This window comes from Coffea arabica, chromosome 3e, assembly GCF_036785885.1.
Source record: "Coffea arabica cultivar ET-39 chromosome 3e, Coffea Arabica ET-39 HiFi, whole genome shotgun sequence".
In the NCBI taxonomy this organism is placed as follows: domain Eukaryota; kingdom Viridiplantae; phylum Streptophyta; class Magnoliopsida; order Gentianales; family Rubiaceae; genus Coffea; species Coffea arabica.
In genome coordinates this window covers 41,215,254-41,227,837 of record NC_092315.1, presented here as the reverse complement: position 1 = coordinate 41,227,837, position 12,584 = coordinate 41,215,254, and the positions used below count along the sequence as shown (strand labels likewise).

The 12,584-nt window shown below is 33.7% G+C and overlaps 1 protein-coding gene across 1 annotated transcript; it reads left to right on the top strand.

Moving 5' to 3' along the window:
* Positions 1–7,543: 7,543 nt before the first annotated feature.
* LOC113737641 (L-type lectin-domain containing receptor kinase IV.1-like) lies at positions 7,544–9,644 on the top strand. Its single transcript, XM_027264836.2, has one exon. It carries the CDS (start codon positions 7,544–7,546, stop codon positions 9,578–9,580), a length of 2,037 nt encoding a protein of 678 aa, XP_027120637.2. The 3' UTR covers positions 9,581–9,644.
* Positions 9,645–12,584: the final 2,940 nt, after the last annotated feature.

Genomic DNA, 12,584 nt, shown 5'->3' with positions numbered 1-12,584 from the left:
TTTAGTTGTTCATTTACTTTTAATAAGTTGGCCAAGCTATGACAAATGGAAGGCCGAAGTCTTTAGTGGTAGTTTTGAAAATAAGTGATTCCAAATCACGTTAGGTTTTGAGTCTATGAAAGGCTATAAATAGCCAAACACTCCCATTGTTTCATTAGTTTTTGAAAATATCAGAATTTTGTGTGTTAAACATCTTTTTCTCTTTTCTAAGACAATCTTTTTTGAATACTTAAGAATTACTTGAGAGTATTCAACGAACTTATCAATCAAGTATACACCTTGGTTGTAGCGTTCTTCCACCTTTAACATTGGTTCACTAAATCATTCGATTGTGGGTTGAGATTCAATTCAATATTCGCGATCTTAGGGTTTAGAAGGGTCAAGTATTATTCCGCACTCTAACTTGATTTTTTCATCTAGATCCGAGGCTACATGAGATACGAGTTCATGCCATTCGTGATGTGTTCATATCAAAGTCACAAAAAACTTACTTTTTATGACGTAAAATTGGTGGATGTAGCAATAAGTTGGTTTTAAGTCACAAAATGCATGATTTTAAGTTCCAAATATATAAATGATATTTATTTATGAGTCTCAATTGATCTTGTGACTTTTAAGTGTCACCGTGACAAGATCAATTGTGACTATATAAATAGTTATCTCATTTATAAGTAACAAAATCAATTGTGACTTGAAAATAAATGTCATTTCTAATGTACCACCTTTTGTTCTCTCTTACCACCTTTTGTTTTTGTTAATCTTAAAGCAAGGATTTGGAACAGGCACTGCACCTCAGTATAATTTTGAATCTCATAGCAAATTGCACCATTATATGGTTAAGCAGATTCCAAAACAGTATCCCTCTTCATTTTAATTCTCTTTTTCTCGCTTAGGAACTTTGGATCTATCTGGTTTAGACTCAAGGTGGCTGCAGATTCATTTCGGATTTGTCATTAAACATTCGCAATTTCTGGTTCTTGTGACCATGTGACAACTCCCTGAGATTGTAATATATCAGTCCAATAGCCATTTTACACTTTCTTGCACTCCTGTTTTGCTTTTACCTTGGCACGTATGTGCCTGGAGCAATGTTTAGAAACTGTAAAGCAGCAGTACAAAACATTGCATGGCATCATTTTTTTTTTCTGCTTTTCTTTTTGTTATTAATTCTCTGTTCGGATTTGAGAACGTTGGTAAAAAGTGATGCTTTTGGGCTAGACTTGAAAAAAGTACAGCTACATGGACACGATTCGTCTCCATGATTTTTAATGTTTTACAGCACCTTTGCTGCATTTGTAGAGCATCCCAAGGTTTCAGGAGGAGAATATTGGGCACAATAACAAGCTGTTCGAACGGGTTACTGAATTGGCAACAGAATTTTGACTTATTTGAAAATAAATGTTCAAACGTTTTCTTTTCTTTCTCTTGACCCAAAAAAAATGTTCTTTTTTTTATTTCAAACATTTATCCTTTGTTTGTGCCTTTTTTTTAACATTACCTACCCTAACAAGTTATGGGGGCACTTTCTGAATTCTGTTATTTAAGAAAGTTTTTCTCTTTTGTGTAATACTAAAAAATTTTCAGAAAGTTAAATTCTTACTTGCACAAGTTTCATGGTCAATTGTACAAATCATTAATTCTAACTAAGACAATTTCTTTTTTTTTTTTTTTGGAGGCATTGAGGGAAAAGTTACCTAAGTAGTTGCATTTTTTTTTAATTAGAGAATTTGAGATTTTACGGTCATCTTTGGATTGTGAATTATTAGAGATATTTTTACTGTAGCACTTTTTGTGATGTGATGTATGTGAGATAAAAAGGTAATTGGGAAGGTAAAAAGGTGTATTGGAAATTGTAATGATGATGTAAGCAAATAAATTTGGGGAAATAAAACCCAATCCAAACAAACCCATATGACTAGAAAAGCATACTTTTTGTAACTATCATTTTTTTCATGTCATAAGAAATAAGCTTTTTATGACTTGCAACTATTTGATAAGTCACAAAATGTCTGAATTTATTGTATTAAATAATATGAATAGGTTGAGAAACATTAGCTTGAGCCACGATAATAGGTGCAAAATTAAGGGCAAATAAGCAATACTGAAGTGTAAAGGCAAAATTAGACAAAACAATGCCAAAACCGGATTCAAATTGTATAAAAAAAACTTGGGAACCGGTACAAGTTAAGAAAAATTTGGAGCAACAATGATTGAACTGGAAAAAAAATAGAACCTAATTGAACCGGATGAAATGAACAAGATCCAACTACCGAGCCTTAATTCAGTGACTACTAAAAAGGGATTTAAATTGTAGGTTAAGGATTCAAATCCCACTTGTAGTGAAAAAAATTTAAAGGAGGTGCCAGAGCACTCCTTTGGTTTAATCAAGTCTATATATCTGCTACTCTCTTAATCAGTCTCTTTAGAATCACCTTCCCTGTAGAATAAAATGGATTAAATTATATAAATATTATCGTAAGGAGATCCGGTTGAATTAAGATTATGTCAGCAGTGAAGTTCGTGCTGATCGAGATTAATTCCGCAGAGTAGCTCGCGGGTTGTGGGCCGGAGCAATGTGGGCCGTGAATTGGAACTGAAGCAGATGTGGAATAGGCTGGAATCCAGCAGCTGTTATAGATCTGGGCCTCATATAGCATGCTGGAGCAGCAAAGTAGATTTGAGCCTGAGACAATGACTGCAGTAGCAAAGGAATATCCTAAACAAGTAGTGGACTAAAACAAGAAGGAGATCTGGGTTATAGAAGAGATCCAAAGCAGAGTTGTGATATCTGGAGCAAAAGCTAACAGATCACCAAGCCATCAGATGGGTGCGTGGAATTAAAAAAAAAAACCATTGAGAAGAACAATTGACATGGAAGTGGAACACTAATGAATATTGAAAAAAAAATTATGAACAAAATTACTCTAGAGCCTTTCCTAGGAATCAAGCAACAATGCTCTTGATACCATGTTAGATAAAATGAGGTTTGGGAAAATGTAATGTATTTCTTGTACCAATGTATACGAAATTATGCCTACAATATAGGTTTGTACAAAGTGGACTTGAACAATAATTACATTGAATCTTAGACTAGTTTCTATAAAGAAAATCCCTAATTGATACTAATAGACTAATTAATATCTATATTAACATATTTACATTAACATGGAAAATTTGCTAGCAGCATTAGACAGTTAATCCTGGTTTGCTAGCAGAAAGGTTAAACACACTTTGCATCCTTTAACGTTAACCCGACTCCTATTTACATTCTTGAACTTTAGAATGCGAAGCTTTGCTCCCTAAACTATAAATTCAGTTTCACTGAACTATAATCCGCATGAAATACCCAAAACAAACAGAATAATTCCCACATTTTGTTAACTTATCATTTTAACTAAAATCAACCAAATGTACTAAGACATAAATGTCAATTTAGAGACCCCCAAACACCCCCCACCAAGCGCCTCCTTTCAAAGTTAAACATTATTTTTTTTCCATTTTTTTCTTGCTTTCTTCTTCTTTCATTTTCTACTGCCAGACTGAAGGCACCACACTGCCAGCAACATACGATCAATGGCTTAGGCAAGTCTAACACCATAATCAACATTATGCATATCTTTCCATCGCTGAAGATCAAGATTTAGATATTCATCCGCTGCAAACACACCCAAAAGGAAATTGAAGACCATCTATGCTCCCAAAAAATGATTGAATCCCAGTCTCAACGTTAAATATGATTAATACAAGCCAGCACTTACGACCCTACCTTCAATTCTATCGGCACCTCTGCTTCCAATTTCTACCTTCAATTTACTGCAAATATTCCAAATATTGTAGAAACACACAAAACCATGGTTAAACCGTAGACAATCCTTTGATAACCGTACATTTAAACCCCTCTATAAATCCATCAAAATCCCAGCTAAAAGAATTAATCTCAACAGAAACAACAAGGATGGTACTAAAGTTGAAGAACGAGAAACATTCGCAGCCAAAAATTGATGAAAAAAGGGTGTCATGTGAATAAAATAAATTTTCTCTTATTGGTTCTGACTTTTAGAATTCATCAATTAATTTTTTTTTTCTTTTTAACCAATTTCATGGGAAATCTGGATTTGAAAATTCCAGCAGCCTCAAAGTTGTATCTGTGATTGTCAATTTTTTCTTTTTTACGTAAAATGAAGCCGAAGACAGAGGGTTGTAGTCTCCTATATTACTTGTGATTCTCAATACCCTCGAACCTTAGCCGCTGCAACTTTTTGCCTCTACAAGTCGAATGTCAAGATACTCGTCGAAAAATCACAATTGGATAGTAGTACTAAAATGCTTCACCTTAGATACTAAGTCTATTCCAGGAGGCGAGGCACGACTTGCGGCTTGGATTCCAGTAGATTATAAAATTTTGGTACTTTTTTGAAGTTTAAAAATTGATTTAGAAATATGGGAGAGTTAGATTTTTTAGTGGATTAGTGATGAATAGAATTAGGAGAATGGATATTTTCTTGTAAGTTTTGATGAAGAAGAATCAGTGGATTACAAAAGTCCGAAAAGAAGAAGATAAAGAAGGAAGAAAAATAAAAGAAAAAGCAAAAGCAAAAGCAAAAAATAAAAAAAATAAAAAAAAACAGAGAGAGTGAAGAAGAAGACATAGAAAAAGAGTCCGATTTACAGGCTTTCTTTTGTCTCGTGAATTTATATTTTTCCTGGTAAGTTAATGGAATGTGCCAATTATTCTATTAATTGTGGGCATGTTGTCAAGAACTATATTTAAGTGGACGGAATTTATAATTTAGAAAGTAAAGTGTCCCATTTTGAATTTCAAAAATGCAAGTGAGAGTCATGAAAAAGTTAAAGGGTATAAAATGAAATTAGCTAGAAAACTTAATACTACGAAAAAAGCAAAATGGGGCAGTATGGTCGATGTTGATGCTATTGATATACTTGTTGTCAAGTATACTTTACAATACACTATATTGTGTTATAAGTGATTAGATAATAATTTATTTATAAGGTTAATCTTTTTTACATTGATAGTATACACGTTAATAGTAGTGAATGTATATTATATATGTAAAATTTTAAGTTCAAATTCAAATTGAAATTAATTATTATGCATCTAGACCGATTAAAAAAACTTTTACTTGAAGGTTACAATTTTTCAGTGTGTTTGGATAGGAGATTATTTAAAATATTATTTGAAATACTTATTATATCACTTTTTTGATGTGATGTATGTAAAATAAAAAATTTAATTGAAAAACATTTTTATGATGCAAGCAAATAGTATTTTGCAAATAAGCCTTAATCGAAAAAATCTCATTGTTTTCTTGTACATTAGACAACCTAATAGTCCCTTCAACTTGAATTTTTTGCCACACTTCGGGTTTGTGTTTTTTTTTTGTTCCTTCAATAGTAGTTGGCTAAACACTAGTTTTTAGAGTTAAAAGATGAACTAAACTACTCGATATTGAAATCAAATTAAGCACTCCATAAGAGTTCATTTGAATTTGGTTCATACTAAACAAACAAAATTTGAATAATAATTTGTATTGGATAAATTTTGAAGTTCGACTCAAATTAGACTGGATTAACATATAAGTAAATTTTACATGTAAAAAATTCAAACCACTTAAGCTCAATTAGATAAAAACTCACTTGACTTCAACTTGAGAAGTAAACAAATTAAGTTTGAAATTTTTTTAAATTTTATCAAAATAATCAAACAATTTTGAGAGATGAAGTGTTCGATTTGTTTAGATTCTCTACTTGTTTCGCTTTGGTTTCCTTCTCTGTCCAGGTGGAAATAAGAAAAGACACATGCGGGGCCAAGTCTTTTAGTAAATTTCCATGTGTTCTCCAGCATCTCGTGTATGCACCCTCTCTAGTGCAAATCTTCCGTGAGTCATGTCCACCTTTTCAAAACTCTTTGGAAAATGACACTATTGGTCCCACAACGAAGACTTTAAATCTTTTCAACATGTTGAAGGTTTCAAAGTGGAATATACACATTTGCCATTTAACCTTTTCCAAAACTCTTGAAAAATGACACTATCGGTACTTGTTTGGATTGTGACTTTTCAAAAAAAAAATTTATATTTTTCGTGGTCATATTTTTTAATTAATTTTTTATTTTATATATATTATATTATTATATTATATCTTTTTACAAAAATTTTTAAAAATAACAATTCAAACAAGGTTGACTTTAAGCATTTCAACCTTTTGAAGATTGTTAAGGCGGAAAGTAGATAAAATAATATTTGTCACTTAAGCTAGGTAGCAAAAATTTTAGAATAGACTAAAATATGATAGTTTTAATGGAACGAAGAGAGCATATTGAACCACAGTATTAAGACTTCTTTATTATGAGCTCTCCCCATTTTTCCTCAATAAATTATTAAATGATTGACACATGGAATGCCTGTTGTGTTTGGATTGCATTTTTCATGATTTTTCATGGAAAAATTACTGTAGCGATTTGATGTATGTGAGGGAAAAAGGTAATAGGGAAATGTGATCACGAAAAACGACGTAATTTTCCGACGGAAAACCGCAATCCAAACAAGGCTTCTCGACTAACTTTCTAACTCTAGTTAAATACAAAAGAGTTTCTTTAAATAATTAAATCACTTACAACCATTGGTATTGAAAGCTTCTTGACTTTCCAGCTTGAGAAACATTTCTACCTAGCTACATTAATTGATTCTTCTTTTCTTCGATTCTCTTACACAAATGATAAAAATATTAATAAATTGATTTTTAGTCATACTCTTTGACCAAGTGAATCATGTTTTATATCTTTTAATTGTTTGCCACGCTTTGTAATTGAATAAATCCAGGCGAGATCAATAATTGAAATAAAAAAGAAAGAAGAACACAACTATAAAATATAGTGTTAAATTGTGGTATATCCGCCCAAAATTATGACAAGAAAGAAGAGAACAAAAGTAAATATTCTTTATTTCCATTTTTGTAGAAAAAATTCAAATTTGTTAAGACAATTATCAAATATTACAAATGTCCTAATGAAGCATGTAAAACGATACGTACCAAAAAAAGTATGTAAAATAATGCCAAAAGCTTTTTATCTTGAAATTTTCATAAAATTGTTTGATTTGTTTTTGACATAGTATACGGTTTGATTCGCAGGAAAAAATTTGACTGCCTCTTAATTACATATTCCAAATTGGAAACAGAAGTTTACTTTTTGATGTGCTAATAGTAGTTAGTTAAATATGGAAATGTTAATCAAATTAACTTTAGTTAAACCCAAGTCAATGAAAGCATTATGAGTCATAGATAACAATAAATCCATGTGGCAATCATCCAAAGGTATAATGAGGGAAAATGGAGGAGGAATACAATGGAGAAGCGCCTGCTCCGTACAATTAAAAAGACCACTACCATAGTGGCCAAGCAGTCGCCACCATATTATAAATGCTTGTCATTTGGCTTAGTTAAAAAGCAGTCGAAGTGTGTGTGAGAAATTAGAAAGAGCGATAAATTAAGAAGAATTTAGCAATTGGCATTCAACTATTTAGTCATGTCATTGAACCTAGTAACAGCAATCTTAGCCTATTTTCTAGTTCACATCGTAGTTGGTGCAGCAGCTTCTGATGATGTTGGGTTCATCTTTCAAGGATTTCAATCATCAAATTTAAGCCTGGATGGATTAGCCACAGTCACCAACAATGGCCTCCTACGAATAACCAACACCACCAAATTTCGAACCGGGCATGCCTTCTATCCTAATCCCATCAACTTCAAGAGCACACATAGCAGTTCAGCTTTCTCCTTTTCCACCCAGTTTGTGTTTGCTATAGTACCCGAAGTCTCACGCGTGAATGGTCCTGGAATAGCTTTCGTGATTGCACCAACAAGAAACCTTACAGAAGTGGGTTTCTCACAGTTCCTAGGCCTCGTCGATGGAAACACCGACGGGAATCAAACAAATCATGTTTTTGCTGTGGAGCTTGACACTTTCCAACACCAAGAAGTTGAAGATATTAATGCCAACCATGTTGGTATTGATGTCAACTCGGTGAAATCCATCGTATCCAGCCCAGCAAGTTACCAAGCTAATAACAATAATTCATTTGACAACTTAACTCTTAGCAGCGGTCAGCGGATGCAACTTTGGGTGGAATACGACGGGGCGGACAGGAGAATCAATGTTACATTAGCTCCAATAGCGGCTGCCAAACCACATACTCCTCTTTTGTCTTTGACATATGATCTTTCGCCAATTTTAAAGCAAACCATGTATGTTGGCTTTTCTGCAGCCTCTAGTCCACTCGACATGGGAACATCTCAGTTTGTACTTGGATGGAGCTTCAGGGTCAATGGTGTTGCACAAGCTCTTGATCTGTCTCGGCTCCCCAAGCTACCTCGGTTTGGACCTAAGAAAGTGTCTAAATTTTTCACCGTCGGATTGCCCCTGATTTGCATACTTTTGTCATTAACACTAACATCTGGAGTAGCTTATTATTTGAGGAGGAAGTGGAAGTATGCAGAAGAGCTGGAAGAATGGGAGCTTGCTTATGGACCTCACAGGTTCAAATATAAAGATTTATACGTTGCCACCAAGGGGTTTACAGAAAAACAGCTATTGGGAGAAGGCGGATTTGGCAGGGTCTACAAAGGCATTTTGACAACAAACAAGGTTGAGGTTGCTGTCAAGAAGGTCTCTCATCACGCAAGCCAGGGAATGAAAGAATTTGTTGCAGAAATCGTCAGTATTGGACGCTTAAGCCATAGAAATTTAGTGCCGCTCCTGGGTTATTGTCGGCGTAAAGGAGAGTTACTTTTGGTATATGAATTCATGTCCAAGGGTAGTCTAGACAGTTTTCTGTTCAAACAACCAAAGCGTACCCTCAACTGGAGCGAAAGATTTCGAGTCATCAGAGGTGTGGCTTCAGGATTACTCTATCTACACGAAGAATGGGAGCAAGTTGTGATCCACCGAGATGTAAAGGCCAGTAATGTATTGTTAGATGATGAACTGAATGGAAGATTAGGAGATTTCGGCCTGGCACGGCTATACGATCATGGAACTCTACCTCATACCACCCATGTAGCGGGATCGCTTGGCTACCTTGCCCCTGAGTATAGCAGGACAGGGAAGGCCACAACGAGCACTGATGTATATGCTTTTGGGGCCTTTTTGCTACAGGTTGCCTGTGGAAGGAGGCCAATAGAACCCCGAGCAGAGCCAGAAGAGAATATCATTTTGGTAGATTGGGTATTTTTGTGCTGGAAAGCAGGAAATATTCTCCAGGTTGTTGATCAAAAGTTGGGCACTGAGTATGTGAAAGAGGAAGCAGAAATGGTGTTGAAATTAGGCTTATTGTGCTCTCATTCGCAACCAAAGATTAGGCCAAGTATGAGGCAAGTTTTGTTGTACCTGGATGGATCAGTTGCTCTGCCAGATTTATCTCCACTGGCCATGGGCATTTCCGCTTTCGGTCTTGGCTCCGCCCAACCTGCTGGCTTTGAAGATATCCCATCGTCCTTTGCTACTTTTACAGACCAATATTTCTTACATTCTGTAGCAGACTCTATTCTCTCTGGTGGTCGGTAATTAAGATGCTTATCTTTTTGATTTTGTAAATTTAGAAAAGAAGAAAAATAAAAAGAAAAGTGCTTCTACCGCTGTGATTATCTTGTTGAGTGAATTTTCTGAACCCCTTTTACTCTATATTAGTGTGTTTTTATGAACTAGGGTATTTCAATATGCACTGTTTTAATGTTTTAAGTTTTTTGTTGTTTTCTCCTCTTTTGTATTATTTTTTCTGTTTTCTTTAGGTCTTGTAAAAGGATTCAATCATAGCACCTATTCATTAACTTCTTCTCTCAGAACAAAATGAAATTGTTGCACTAATACATTTGGTGAATAATCGGGTAAAAGGCTAGGGAAACTATCCATCGCATCCCACCTATCAAGGAGAACAAAAATTGCCAAGAACACAAGAGTTTCACCCATCAGATGCCCAAAGATTGTCTTTAAACCAAAAGGACTCACATTTTTGTCACATGTTGAAGAACTCAATGGATCTTCACAATATTCTAACACAGGACTAAATTTTTCCTCCTTTACTCATGCTTCTTTACTTGGTCGAAAATTGTTAATTTCATATGATTCTTCCACCAAACTTCAAAATTAGCTTCATAACAATTTCCTGGGTGCTCATATTTGTCTAAAGAGCTAAGAAAAGAGGAATAGACTTCATACTATAATTACAAAAAGACCGTTTATCCTGACAAAATATTAAAAGTTATCCGTTTTAATTTGCTGGGAAGAAGTATAAAAAGAGGCACTGTATATTAATTATCTAACATTTGTAGCAGTACAATTAGGAATGTAATCGAGTCAAGTCAAGTGCTAGTATCGCTATACTTGAGTTTGACTCAATAATAGAGAGGTAATGCTTGAGCTCGAACGAGTAGCAGAAATGGAGTTCGAACTCGAATTCAAAAAATGATTTGAAAACTCGAGATCGACTCGATTATGCTTGATTTTCTTGCGAGTATGATCGAACTCAAGTACTTGACTTAACTAAAAAAATAATTCAAGTAATTTATACAACTCCCAAGTCTAAAAGAACAAAATTGTAATAAATAAATATATAATTTTTAATTAATTACTTTGTGCTCGGTAAGACTCGACGAGCCACCGAACTTGAAAAATCAATACTCAAACTCAGATTGAATAATTATCGAGCTACATGTACTCGATTCAAACTTAGTTTTGACCGAGTGCGATTCAAGCTTTTGATCGAGTTATTTGCAAGTAGTTCGGTTCAATTACATCCATAAGTACAATGAAAAGCACAACTAGGATTATTGCTTAAAAAAGAGATTTAGCAAGGAATGAAAGAATTTAAGGAGCAGGAAGGCAATGAAGGAATTGAACCCCAATAGTCTAATTTGTGGGGCCTTGACCTTAGCCGGATTATTACATTGCACCCACCTAGTTACCTGACAGGCTTGGCATTTGGACGTTAACCCAGCAAAAGAACGATCCCATTTTCCAGCATAGTACGGAATACGGATTACCAAAAAGTCCTAGACACTAGACAGCTCATTGAGATTGAGATGTTTTTGGACTGGTAAAGTTCGCTATATTTGCTGAAGTGTTACGATGGTTGGTCCCAAATTTAAAGTCATATTAGCGTACTAATTAGTTAACCTAAATAAACCTCAATCTAAACTCAGGACATCCAAATGCGTTTCATGAATTAGGTTGTTGTACATGTAATGTATATAATTTTGGAACAGGCTACATTCATGCTCCGTATCCACACTTCTGATGCATTGATAACTTGCACCAATAGTAAAAATAATTTATATCATGGGATAATTTTAGAAACCTCCCTTGAGGTTTTTCACGATATCACTTGGTTCTCTTGAGGATTTAAAATTTTCACTTATCTCCCTTAAATTGACATTTCTTGTAACATTTTAGCCTCTTTGAAGGAACTACAAAAAAAGATAAAACTTTTATTCCAATACTACTCTTATGTTATCTTACTCATGAAATTTACAACAATAATAAAAATAAAATAAGGTTAAATTTTTATAAGGTGTAAATCTTTTGACTTGACCTATTTATTTTTGTTATATTGGAACAAAAACAAAATTTACACCTTGAAAATTTCACACTTATGAAGAGATTCTTTTAGTTTTCATCACAACTTAAACAACATCATGTATGAAAATATATTTCTTAAAAAAATTTCTTGACTTCCTTATAATTGTCCATAAAATTTTTTAATGTGTTAATTACTCACCAAAATCCTTATAAGTGGTTGACTTTGACTAGATTTAATTTACTTACGTTCTTTACTGTCCTATCATGATCTCGTTATAGTGAAATATGGACCACTATGAGATATCAATTTGGTTTATTAATCTACATATTTTGGTTTAAATTTTTTATTTATTAATTTTTGGTTCAATGGTTATTAAGAGCAAGGATAATACAATTTGTGACCTTTGATTGGAGTATTTAGTCTTGTCAAATTGATGGGAAAGTAAACTTCAGGGGAACAGAGTGATATTATGAGAAATTTCAGGAGAGGTTTCTAAAATTATCTCATATTTCATTAGTAGTAAAACTTTTACGATGTGTTGATTTAAGATAGGAGGCTATGCATTTAGCCTCTCACTTTTTATTTTGTAGTAAAAGATAGTGTATACAAGTAAAATATGTAATATATTTGGATACAATAGTTTAGTATAATTGTACATTGTCCCATACAACAAATGCATCAACCACATCGAATTGCAAAAACATAACCATATTGGCACGTATGTCTCAGTAATAATGTGCAAAAAGTTACAAATAAAGATTGTGCTTGTGTGGGAAAAGTGCATAAATTTGCCTCATATTTGAGTTTTCTACATTTCTTTAGCCTTCACTTTTGAAACGATGTAATTTGGTCCCTTATATATAAGGTTTCGTATTTTTTTTTCTCTCACTTTTTGAATAGTTTAGTTTGGTCCCTCACACTTCCAAAATGTACAATTTTTGTCCCAAAATCCATTTTCAATCACATTTCACCTGAAATTAGCTCAAAAATTAT